This window comes from Pinus tabuliformis, chromosome 1_1 (genome assembly GCF_031772625.1).
Source record: "Pinus tabuliformis cultivar Carrire ecotype Pingquan chromosome 1_1, CPIR1, whole genome shotgun sequence".
Classification (NCBI taxonomy): domain Eukaryota; kingdom Viridiplantae; phylum Streptophyta; class Pinopsida; order Pinales; family Pinaceae; genus Pinus; species Pinus tabuliformis.
This window is the reverse complement of record NC_142297.1, coordinates 35051918-35065164: the sequence shown is the minus strand read 5'-3', so window position 1 is coordinate 35065164 and position 13247 is coordinate 35051918. Positions and strand designations below refer to the sequence as shown.

Below are 13247 nucleotides of genomic sequence, written 5' to 3'. Positions count from 1 at the left end.
TTATTTAATCAAAACATGTCAGAAGCTTCTTTCCTCTCATCTATACTTTTCCTCATATCTCAGACATTATTTACAAGTTGTTTATGTGGTATGCATTCACAACTATCTTCGGTAGCTAGAAGAAACTATGCTTTGCTGCTTGAAACTAGCATTAAAAAATATACAAGAGATTGAATTTTTTCAACAGTTTCTTCAAAACACACAAATACAAGAAGAGTGTCGCACATAATACATTATTTTTTCTTGCTTAAGGACAAACCTAAACTTGAATTATCATCCACAAGGTGTCTTCGTTTGGTATGTACTACACAGACAGTTACTCCCTATCAGCTAGAATAAATATGTTTGTTTATTCGCTATTCGTATTAGTTCTCAATTTTTGTGAAGTCATTTTGAGAAATACACTTCAAGGTTGGGCTGCACTGTATAAGATGGATTTCTTTTAGCTTTCGTTCCAAGTTTGAGGTATTTATTTAAATTTCACCAGGACTTACATATTACCTCGTATATTTTTAGAAAATGCCATTCAGATGGGGCAGACCACAACAAGAATAGAACCCTTGTATACAGTTTTATATTCTGTCAATCTCACTACTCACTACTGAACAGTTGCCTTATTAGTTGGTTCCCGATATTTACAGTTCGGGAAAAAAGTGTGTTTAATTAAAAGGCACAACGATCAAGGTTGAATGTTCCATGTCTATGCCAAGACCGTATTATAGGTCTAAGCAACTTAAACTTGCTCAAATAACAACAGAGATAGCAACATTCAGAAAACAAAATACGAAGTTTAATAGATCTTGGTCCTTTATCAAATTACTGTTATATGAAGAGAAAGCAAATTGCTTAAAAGATTCAAATCCTAAGAAGAAAAGTTATATGCTGTTTACGTAAAAGCCATATTAGTTGCCAATAATACGCACGAACATAAAAGTCGCGGTGTAAATGCACTGAGTCAGCTCACTAGCACCTTCGAAGTCACTTTCCTGTATCTTTCATTTTCGTACATCCTCAATACATGCTGGAACAGTACAACATAAACTTGTAAGATTTTGGAAAAATGTAACATGAACATACGAAATAACGTAAGCAGTTTTAGCATTTAAGATTTGAAAATTAAGTTCTTGGTTGAATTTGTGAACCCAATAAGTAATAAATTAATCTTCTTTCACATGTTTTAGAAAAACTATAATTGTGCGATTTCATGAAGAGAAACGGTGATTTAAAAATGCTTATTAGGCCTACCCGCAAGGGTTGGTGGTGGTTTTCACTTGTTGCATATGGTCTATTTTGAATCTAACCTTGTTTGCAGGCCTTAAATCAAATTTGCAAGGGTTTTTCAAGTGTCCTTTCATTGTCATTGATTTTTTGATCTATTAGGGCTTGAATATTTGGGTTTTGTGAGCTAACCATTGGTTTTGCAGGCCTAAGATTCAGCTTGAAGGAATTTTGCAGGCTCAAACTAGCCTTTAGGCCTAGCCGTGGGCCTAGAAGAGCTTTTCTGTTAATTTTAGGTATGTTCTATGCTTAGAGCAATTTATTTCAATTTTCACAGTTGGCTCAATATCTTTTCCAGATTAGCAATCACATCAGCGTTAAAGTAAACTGCAGATAGAGCATAAACATAAATCACAGAAGACAAGCCAAGACAAGAGGACACAAGATGTGGCGCTAGCCAGGAACAAACCCCAATGTAGAGAAACCCTTCATCAATTCTTTTTATATGTTCTTCAATAGTTCAGTAGAAAGAGAGATAGTATATTTACAACAGAAGCCAACACTTTGACTTATCCAAATAAGAGCATAGATGTTAAAATTGGCAACTAGGGCCAAACTCCATGTGGGTCAGCGTATTTATGGCAGCTGATATTTTTATTGGATCCCTCTCATCGAGAGGTGTAGGATTGATCTAAAGATCATCCGATTTTGATAAGTATTCATGGAGTTATGAATTTATTTATGTTATAAGACAAATTGTCAAGTCGGCCAGCAACTTGAGTAGTCTCAGAAGCCCAATAGACATGTCTATTCATCATCTATGTTTTTAGTATAAATAGGTGAGGACTTGAAGTCATTTGGACACACATTCTTGAAGTGATCTCCTCCTCTCCATGTCTTGGGTTTTTGGAGGAGAGACACTAAAGAATACGTTGGCCTAGCTGCGGATGATGCCCTAACCCTATCTGCTGTAAATGGAGACATATACGCAGGTCATGAAGGTATCACACTGCAGCAAATGAAGACACCTTATCTGCTGTAAATGGAGACATATACGCAAGTCATGAAGGTATCTATCCGCAGCAAATGAAGACACCTTATCCACTGTAAATGAAGACATATACGCAGGTCATGAAGGTGCATTAAACACAACCCTAAATTACAGTCACGTATGCAAACCTATATGCGGTTCATGGTGAATCTCTATATGTTGTTTAGGAAACCTGATACATGGTGAAACCCTATACACTGTGCATGGAAACCTTATACGTTATTCATGAAAAACCCTATACACTCATATGCAGTCAATGATGACACTAATACGCAGATCAGGGAGACTCATATACGCTGTACATAATGATACTTATACACAGATCATGAAGATTCTACGCAGGTCATGAAGACTCATATGCAGTCAACGGTGACACTCAGACGCAGTCAAAGCTGACATGTAAAACGCAGTTATAGAGACATGTAAGCAGCTGTACAAACATGCCCTAGCCGCAGGTCATAAAGATACTTATGTATAGATCATGGAGACTTCTTTATACGCTGTTAATTAAGGTCTTTATACATTGTTCATAAAGGACTTTATACGCAGATCATAAAGGACTTTATACGCAGATCATGGAAACTATATACGTTGTACATGATATGTAATCTGGGCACATCTAAGAACGGTCTTGATGTGCTATGTAACGTTGAAAATAAGATCTCGGAATATAGATCATAGTGACATACATCATGTACAGCTGTGACTTAAAGTATTAAATGATGCACCAATATGTCGTTCTCATCAAAGGTAAGAGACAGGATCATAATCTTAGAGTATAGTAAGGTGCAGTTATGATCTCAAGGTATTAAGATAATCTTAGCCTCTAGGAACAATCATGGTGTATAATCCTCTCATCAAAGCAAAGCAGCATGATGATGAAAGATGCAGCACAGTGGGCATGACAAGAATGGATGATGAATGAGATCATGAGCATGGGCAGCTTGATGATGAATAAGACCATGGAAGATGCAGCATGAAGATGAGAGCAGCTCAATCATCATGGTTCAACACATGTGACAGTACAGCATGGTGTCACACAGTTATGTGCAACAAATGGACGAGATGCAGCACCATGATAGGTGAAGGAGTCACCTTAGAGAATCAGTTGAAGCAATATGTCTTCAACTGATCTCTGCAGATATCAAAAGTCAGAGTGTTGACTTCTATTGTAAATGTACTATCTCTCTCACTTTCTCTGCTAAACTTTGGAGAACATAAAAGAAGAATTGATCAAGGATTTCCCCACATTGTGGGGTTTGTCCCTGACTAGCGCCACATCGTGTGTCCTCTTGTCTTGGCTTGTCTTCTGCAATTTATGTTTATGTTCTATCTGCAGTTTACTTTAATGCTGATGTGATTGCTAATCTGGAAAAGATATCGAGCTAATTGTGAAAATTTAAATAAATTGCTCTAGCATAGAACATACCTAAACTTAACATGGTATCAGAGCTAAGGTGAAGACAATGCCCAAGCAAGAGTGAAAGAGCAATCACCGAAGACAGTTGGGACAGAACAAAAGGATCAATGAGTTCCTCATCCCTCTTCAAATTCACTAAGGGTGAAGTCGAAGTAGAGAATATTATCAGAATGGCGCAGCGGAAATTTCTGATGGCCTACCTAAAGATCACTTCATTGGGAAGTACGGATCTAAGGGTGGAAGGAAAGGCGAATGCCTTGGTTACAATAAGTTCAGCCATTATGCAAAGGAGTGATCAAAGGAATGACTGGTAACACAGGCAATCAAGGAAATGGTCGACTCTTTAAAGAAAGTAAGGAACCCCAGAAGGGTGCACTCTCTAATTTGGTAGAGATGGAAACAATCGTGGGATTATACTTGGAGCCAATGCCACCTATCCCGGAAAGGGTGTAGGGAATGTGACCCCTCAATTGAATGAGGGTAACTTGATTCATTTACATAATCTCTTTTATGTACCTGGTCGCAAGAAGAACCTGGTGTCCATTTCAGCAATGGAAATCAAAGGTTACAGGGTGGCTCATTGATGGAAAGGTACATGTTTGAAAATAGATTTTTCTAAGATGTTTTTGAGTTCAGGGTTGTATCAAGTTGCCAGAAGTCCACTGGGGACCATGTCCATTGACACAGCATTGGAGGTCTGTGAGTCAGATGGTGACAGGGATGCCTGAATTCAAAAAGAGCATGAAGGTACATGTCTGAAATGTACCGAAGGAAAATCTTATGAGGGGGACCATTCCCCTCATGCAACAGGTCCACAGGTTTGGAACAACCCAAGGAGTTTGAGATTCATGATCAGGAATCTCATGTATACAGGTGGAAGAAAGCCCTCTATGGCTTAAAGCAAAACACCTCGGGCGTAGTATGAGAGGATTGATAGCTATTTGATGAAGCTAAGATTCACTAGGAGTGAAACCAATCCAAACCATTACTCGAAGGTTGTGGATGATAGACCTCTCATACCGGCACCTATGTCTGACAGGTGCAGACCCTCTCATTTGTAGGAGACAGAGGGAGTTGGATTCCGAATGTGGAAAGATAAACTGCAAGCCTGTGACTACCTCGAGGATCTTAACTTTCAGAAGTTATATGGTAGTGATGTCGGACCAGATTTGGGAAATGCCTCTGAGTTTCATAAACTCATTCGCGTTGATGTTCTTGGTGAACCTCCGTCCGGACATATGTTTTGCAGTTAGTATGGTGAGCTCATATTTGGTTGAGCTTCACTGGATTGGTGCCTAGAATCTTTTGAGATATCTTCAGGGCACAATCTCTCATGGATTGAGATACACTGCCTGAAATATTTCAAATGCTGAGTGGGCAGGCAGTGTGGAGGATCACTAGAGCACTTCTCAGTGTTGGTTCTCCTTGGGATCTGCTTCGATATCTTGGATGAGCAGGAAGCAGAAGTCGGTGGCTTTGAGCACCGCCGAGGCAGAGTATATTGCTGCTAGCATGGCTACCTGAGAGGCAGTCTGGTTACGAAAGCTCTTCAGTGAGCTGTTTGGATACCACTATGTAGCAGGATGATTAGTTCTCCTATGAGGTCTAGATGATGTGTTCTCCATGACGACTATGTAGTAGGATGATTAGTTCTCCTGTGAGGTCTAGATGATGTGTTCTCCATGACGACTATGTAGCAGGATGATTAGTTCTCCTGTGAGGCCTGGATGATGTGTTCTCCGTGACGATTATGTAGCAGGATGATTAGCTCTCCTGTGAAGCCTAGATGATGTGTTCTCCATGGCGATTACGTAGCAGGATGATAAGTTCTCCTGTAAGGACAAGATTGATTAGTTCTCCTGTCGAGGCATCCTACCCATGCAGTCTGGGACTCATGGGAAGTACCTCTCATTTGATCAATGAGCAGGGAAATGAGGATAGGGACCATAGTAGTACCGATGGACGCATCACTGTATCTACTGTACTCCCTATGCTAGGATGACCTTCATTGATTTGGGATCAATGATACTGGTCTGGGACCAATTGTAGGAGTTGTACCTACTATGACATTGACTTCGGGTCGGTTGAGACTGGTCTGGGACCAGTGGTACATACTCCGAGACTGACTTCGGGTTAGTGGAGGACTGGTCTAGGACCAGTGAGAGTGGTACATACTATGATGCTAACTTTGGGTTGGTTGAGACTGGTCTGGGACCAGTGGTACACACTCTGAGACTGATGATACTGGTTTGGGACCAGTGGTAGGAGTGGTACCCATTATGACACTGATTTTGGGTCGGTTGAGACTAGTCTAGGACCAGTGGTTTGCACTCTGAGACTGACTTCAGGTCAGTGGGGAATGGTATGAGACATTCTCAATCAATTCTTCTTCTTCATGGTTCAGCAGAGCTAAGCAGAGCAGAGCAGAGCCAGCAGAGCTAAGCAGAGTAGAGCAGAGCAGCACAGAGCCAGCAGATCTGAGCAGAGCCAGTAGAGCTGAGCAAAGAAGAGCGGAGCCAGTAGAGCTGAGCAAAGAAGAGCAGAGCCAGTAGAGCTGAGCAGAGCAGTGCAGGGCACTGATGGCAGAGACAGTACAGTCGGACATATGGATCAGCGGATGGAGTTCTCCCTAGTTGAGAGGGAGTGTTAAAATTGGCAACTAGGGCCAAACTCCATGTGGGTCAGCTTATTTATGGCAGCTGATATTTTTATTGGATCCCTCTCATCGAGAGGTGTAGGATTGATCTAAAGATCATCCGATTCCGATAAGTATTCATGGAGTTATGAATTTATTTATGTTATAAGACAAATTGTCAAGTCGGCCAACAACTTGAGTAGGCTCAGAAGCCCAATAGACGTGTCTATTCATCATCTACATTTTTAGTATAAATAGGTGAGGACTTGAAGTCATTTGGACACACATTCTTGAAGTGATCTCCTCTCCACGTCTTGGGTATTTGGAGAAGGAGAGACACTAAAGAATATGCTGGCCTAGCTGCAGATGATGCCCTAACCCTATCCGCTGTAAATGGAGACATATACGCAGGTCATGATGGTATCTATCCGCAGCAAATGAAGACACCTTATCCATTGTAAATGGAGACATATATGCAGGTCATGAAGGTATCTATCCGCAGCAAATGAAGACACCTTATCCACTGTAAATGAAGACATATACGCAGGTCATGAGGGTCCCTATCCACAGTAAATGGAGGCATTAAACATAGCCCTAAATTACAATCACGTATGCAAACCTATACGCGGTTCATGGTGAATCTCTATACGCTGTTCAAGAAACCTGATACATGGTGAAACCCTATACGCTGTTCATTGAAAACCCTATACACTCATACATAGTCAATGATGACACCAATACGCAGATCAGGGAGACTCATATACACTGTACATAATGATACTTATACGCAGATCATGGAGATTCTACGCAGGTCATGAAGACTCATACGCAGTCAATGGTGACACTCAAACGCAGTCAAAGCTGACATGTAAAACGCAGTTATAAAGACATGTAAGCAACAATACAAACATGCCCTAGACGCAGGTCATAAAGATACTTATGTACAGATCATGGAGACTTCTTTATATGTTGTTCATTAAGGTCTTTATACGTTGTTCATAAAGAACTTTATACGCAGATCATTGATGACATTTATAAGCAAATCATGGAGACTTATGTATGTTGTACATGATGACACATACGCAAATCATAAAGGACTTTATACGCAAATCATGGAAACTATATACGTTGTACATGATATGTAATCTGGGCACATCTAAGAACAGTCTTGATGTGCTATGTAACATTGAAAAGAAGATCTATATATATAGATCACAGTGACATACATCTTGTACAACTGTGACTTAAAGTATTAAATGATGCACCAATATGTCGTTCTCATCAAAGGTAAGAGATAGGATCATAATCTTACAGTACAGTAAGGTGCAGTTATGATCTCAAGGTACTAAGATCATCTCAGCCTCTAGGAACAGTCATGGTGTATAATCCTCTCATCAAAGCAAAGCAGCATGATGATGAAAGATGCAGCACAGTGGGCATGACAAGAATGGATGATGAATGAGATCATGAGCATGGGCAGCTTGATGATGAATAAGACCATGGAAGATGCAGCATGATGAGCAGCATGAAGATGAGAGCAGCTTAGTCATCATGGTTCAACACATGTGACAATATAGCATGGTGTCACATGGTTATGTGCAGCAAATGGACGAGATGCAGCACCATGATAGGTGAAGGAGTCACCTTAGAGAATCAGTTGAAGCAATATGTCTTCAACTGATCTCTGCAGATATCAAAAGTCAGAGTGTTGACTTCTCTTGTAAATGTACTATCTCTCTCACTTTCTCTGCTGAACTTTGAAGAACATAAAAGAAGAATTGATCAAGGGTTTCCCCACATTGTGGGGTTTGTCCCTAGCTAGCGCCACATCGTGTGTCCTCTTGTCTTGGCTTGTCTTCTGCGATTTATGTTTATGTTCTATTTGCAGTTTACTTTAATGCTGATGTGATTGCTAATCTGGAAAAGATATCGAGCTAACTGTGAAAATTTAAATTTTTTGCTCTAGCATAGAACATACCTAAACTTAACCATAGATCATCTCTAAGAAGATGATACATGAGATCAGTTGAAGACATGTTGCTTCAACTAATTCTCCAAAGGTGACTCCACCTATCATCATGTTGCATCTTGTCATCATGCTGCACCTCATGGTGCTGCACCTATCATCACAATGTTGGACCTCATGATTGCTGCACATTATGCTGCACTGCTGTCCCATGTGCCATCGCTAAACCTTGTTGTCATACAACAAGTCTCATGTGCTTGCAGCACCATGCTTGCCACTGCTGTCCTTGCTGTCCATGCTTTCCATGTTGCACCATGTTTGCCATGATGTCCATGCTTGCCATGTTGTCCATGCTTCACCATGCTTGCTGTTGTCCCGTGTGCCTTTGTTGCCATGTCACAGTTGTCCCATGTATCTATACAACACTATGTACCTTGCTGTCCCATTCATCTTGGCAGCACCATGTAGCCCAGCTGTCCCATTAGCATTGTTGTACTAGTTGCCTTGTCCCATGCATCTAACTATCAGTCCACAAACAACCCTCAATTTGCTGCATACTACTGCTGATTTCGGCCTAGGGTTTTGTGCATGTACTTGATTGGTTAGGGCACACCAACTAGCCTAACGTATAGGGAAAATACCCATGTTTGCCTTGATGTCCTTAGAGGCGACTGCGGCCTGGTTAGGAGTTTCATTCTAGGTCTCTTAGCATCCAAACTTCATCTCCTAATTGTTGTTAGCAGCCCCTCACTGAGGCCTGGTTAGGAGGTTCGTTCTAGGTCTCTCGACCATCCAAAATTCATCTCCTAATTGTTGTTAGTAGTCCCTCACTGCGGCCCTATAAATGTGTCACTAAAACTGCCCACAAATCAGTGCTATAACTGCGGCTTCCCTTCCAACAATCCTTTATTGCTGTGGCATGATAACAAGGGAACTCGACCCCTTCTCCAACACTTCGGACCCCTCCAAACAACGGCTAAGACTCTTGCTCAATACGTTGTCCACACAACTGTGCCTGTTCCTCAGCCTAATCTACCCGACATTATGCACTTGAAACAGCCCTTACTTACCACGTTGTCACCTACAACAAACCCTCACTGCGGCCCATAAACTTGACTGCGTTATGGCTGAATTAGATCAACGTTTAGGGTTGGATTAGACCAGCATTTATGGCAGTCTTTAGGTTTGCGTTGGGGCAGCCTTCCATCTGCCTAGAGCTGCTTTCCATCTGTGTCTAGGGCAGCCTCTTTTCCTTCAACGAATAGGGTTTCCACTCCTAGATCTCTCTTCCACTAAAACCCAATACAAGTGGAGAGAAATCAAGATAGAAGTGTGTGTGAGAAATGACTCTCAAGTCATCTCCTTTTATACTAAAACGTTGAGCACATGTGGGGTTTATTTGGTTGTTGGCCGACCTTGACAAATTGTCTTATAACACAAATAAATTCATAACTCCATGAATACTTATCGGAATCAGATGATCTTTAGATCAATCCTACACCTCTCGATGATAGGGATCCAAGAAAAATAGCAGCTACCATAAATAAGATGACCCACAAAGAGTTTGGCCCTAGTTGCCAATTTTAACACTCCCTCTCAACTAGGGAGAACTCCATCTGTTGATCCATATGTCCGACTGTACTATCTCTGCCATCAGTGCCCTGCACTGCTCTGCTGAACCATGAAGAAGAAGAATTGATTGAGAATGTCTCATACCATTCTCTACTGACCCGAAGTTAGTTTTTATTGATCCCAAATCAATATCACAAAAGAGTGTCTCAAACCACTCATACTGATCCCAGATCAGTTTCATTGATCCCAGATCAATGGAGGTCATCCTAGCATAGGGAGTACGGTAGATACAACGATGCGTCCATCGATAGTACTACTATGGTCCCTGTTAGGATTCCAAGAAACTCTCCTAGGTTGAAGCTCGGAGATGCTTGGTAACATATAAATTCAACTATTGTTGCAAGGTTTAATGGAAGGAATGATGGTTCAGTTCAAGCCAGATAACCACTTCTACTTTGTTTCACTCCAGACATGCATGAACACCCTCAAACCACAAGTCTTTAGACCACCAATGCTCACAATTTAGATATTAGGTGAATATGGAGAATACTAACCACACCAGCAGATACACAAGACCATGTGATGGTCGGCTGCAACTAGTACAGAAATCTGCAAATCTAATCTATTAATGCAAAGACAGGATGACAGCTCTCCTGCATTAGATAGAAAGAAACTTGAGCAAGCTATTCAGTGATGCATTCAAGATTCTAACACAAAGATAAGATGATAGTTATCTAGTGCTAAACATCAAGAGATTAAGAACACAGCATATCAGGTACAAGCTTAAAATAGAGGAAAATGGACAGTGAGCAGTTAACAGCAAAAGAAGCTTGTATTTGCTGAAAATGAAGATGAGACACTGCAAGTGACAAAATGTCTACAGTCTCTAGAAGTTGAACCTTACATCAAATGCCAACCCTGATTATATCTTTCTTCTGGGTATTTATAAGTTTTCGTTACAATGACACTTGGCCGTTTAGGTATGGAGGGGTCGTAATTGACCACCAACTGCATTTAACTGCCTAATGGAGTCTCTGAACGAGGTTGCTTGCTTCACTGTGCAAATTTGATCTGTACAACTGCTGTGTTGTCCTTTAGGCGGTTGGAATGCTCGAAGCAGTGAAGTCCATGACTAATAAATTCTGTTACAGAGCCGTGTTATGTCCTTTTTTCCTTTTGGCCATGCTTTCTGTTTAATGTGGTTGTTGGGGATATTACTATAACCGATATTGGCAGAGCTGGTCATCTCCTTCTTTAGGCAACAGAATGGTCATAGGATGTGGGATGCATGGGTATGCAGACAGTTGGGATGAGAAAGAAAGAGGACCGTCAGATCAGGGAAATGGACAGCGAAAATGGCTCAACGGAGGCTATCGGCCGAGATGTGAGCGGGGTGTGTTAGGGCCGTTGGATCTTCAACGGACAGATCAGATAGTCATCGGGTGACGGAGTTGCGCGGGCGTTAACGGGTGAGGGTGGTTAACTTAGGTGGTAATGGTTTTCATCGCACCGCTTTCAGACGCTAAGTGGTAATTGCCCGGGGCCGAGTGATTCCACTCAATGAACGACACGTAGCAGCGGATGAGAGAAAAACCGCTCTCATCGCACGCTATTGCTCGATCTAGTTGCTCTCGCGATATGTGCGAAGGCCGTCAGATCTGGTGGAGATAATCTGACGGTCCAGAGTGGTAGAGCGGGTCACCTTTATCGGGTATGACGGGAGCCGTTGGATTGACGGGGGTGATCAACAGCAGGGATGCGGTGTGACGAGTTACGAACGAACGAAGACATATGGTAGGGTCTTATGGGTGCTTTGTGGTGAAGGCCAAAAATGGTTGCTTTGTCGGGTTTAGAAGGTAAATGGGGAAACGAAAGTGGTGGAGAGTAAGTGAGGGAGGAGGAGAAGGGGAAAATGACCCATGTGGGGCCCCTTTGAGGACACCACCAAACAGACCAAGCTTCTCTTTGACCTTAGAAAGTCAGTGCTGCATAGCAGGGCTAACACTAGCTCCTTCTGGGGATGAAATCCTCCCTGTGAGGTTTCAAGAACCGTAGACCATTGCCTTCAACAAGATCAGCAAGATTTCCTAGTATTCCATTGGGCATGGAGTCTAATTAGCATGGAAATAAAAACTTTGACAACAACATATTTACAATACCAAGGCTTGAAAGCCTTAGCTGAAATAAAGTTCGAAGAACAACCCATTGAATGGGCCATCAAAAATATATCCTTCCTTTGATGCATTCCTTCTGAGAAAACAGTCACCATACTGAAAATTGACCCTTTTTGCCTTTCTATGAAAGGTTTCTTTCTCTTGGTCAATGTGCATATCAGCCAATCCATCAAAGACTTGCAGAAGCCTATTGATTTGATCACCTACTTCAAAAACTTTACAGCATTTGATATTATCGGGCAGGGATGGTCTATATTTCACCTCATCTCTATATACATTCAGCCTTGGATGTTTTGCTTGGAAGGTTTTGTACACCTGCTGAATAATAAGGTCTGCTTTATACTCTGCTGTGTCATTTGTGACCTGAAAAGTTAATAAAAAAGGTGAATCAATGCATTCTTGTGTGGGGGACACAAGGACTCCACCTGTTCCTCCAGCTTCCTCAGAGCAAGCCCCATCAAAGAACATGTCCCAAAACTGTGGGCCTTCTTCCTCTGTGATCTGGCACACTGGTTTTTTAAGCTGCATAGAAGCCAACTGAGAAGGCTTGGTAATGTCAGGACCGGGCTTATCCATGATAGCCTTGGGCATTGGATTATGGCTGACTCTAGTGTCCAGAAGGCAATTATGAAGGATTTTATCATGAATAGACAGAGGAACATAGGATGACGGGGAGTTGTCTTCACAATTTTCAATCACTGGGCTGAGAATAACAGCTGGTTGGTCATCTTGCAGATTTACATAGTCAGTGGAAGCTTGGATGGTTTTAGGCTCAAGATCCTCAAGGATAGATTTCTGGAAGGACTCATTCTTCACTGGTTCAATCAAGGGCATAGGTATTCTTGACTTCTGGATTTTTGATTGAAAACTGAAAGAAGAAGGGGACTTGTCAAGGCCTCTTACCTCTATGGCTGGAGCTTTGAGGATGATAGGATCAACTGCGGGTTGCTTCTGCTTATTGGCTTGATGTTCTGCAGGAACAACATCTTTATGAACTGGAGTTTCCTTGACATTATTCATTTTTGACCTCAGATTATATTTGTGCTGATCTGCAGTTTGTAGAACAGCCTCACCATCCCATTTTTGGTTGATCTGGTCATTGAATAATGACTTCTCATAGGCAGCTTTGGTTAGAAAAGTGGCGCTGCCTTTGTCTTCCATGTAGTGAATCTCATCCTCTTCGTCAAACTGCTCCTCCTCCATGACTACGT

General features: G+C 41.7%; 1 protein-coding gene across 3 annotated transcripts in view; it reads right to left on the bottom strand.

Annotated features, from left to right (window-relative positions):
- Positions 1-424: 424 nt before the first annotated feature.
- LOC149211463 (uncharacterized) overlaps positions 425-13247 on the bottom strand; it is a 318066-nt gene continuing 305243 nt past the window's right edge. Inside the window, exon 9 of one of the 3 annotated variants that reach the window (XM_089391505.1) lies at positions 425-1021. In XM_089391505.1, coding sequence (XP_089247631.1) covers positions 1012-1021 — 10 coding nt within the window. In that variant the 3' untranslated portion in view covers positions 425-1011. The remainder of the gene's footprint in view (positions 1022-13247) is intronic. The other 2 variants (XM_089391503.1, XM_089391504.1) reach the window with 2 other exon arrangements.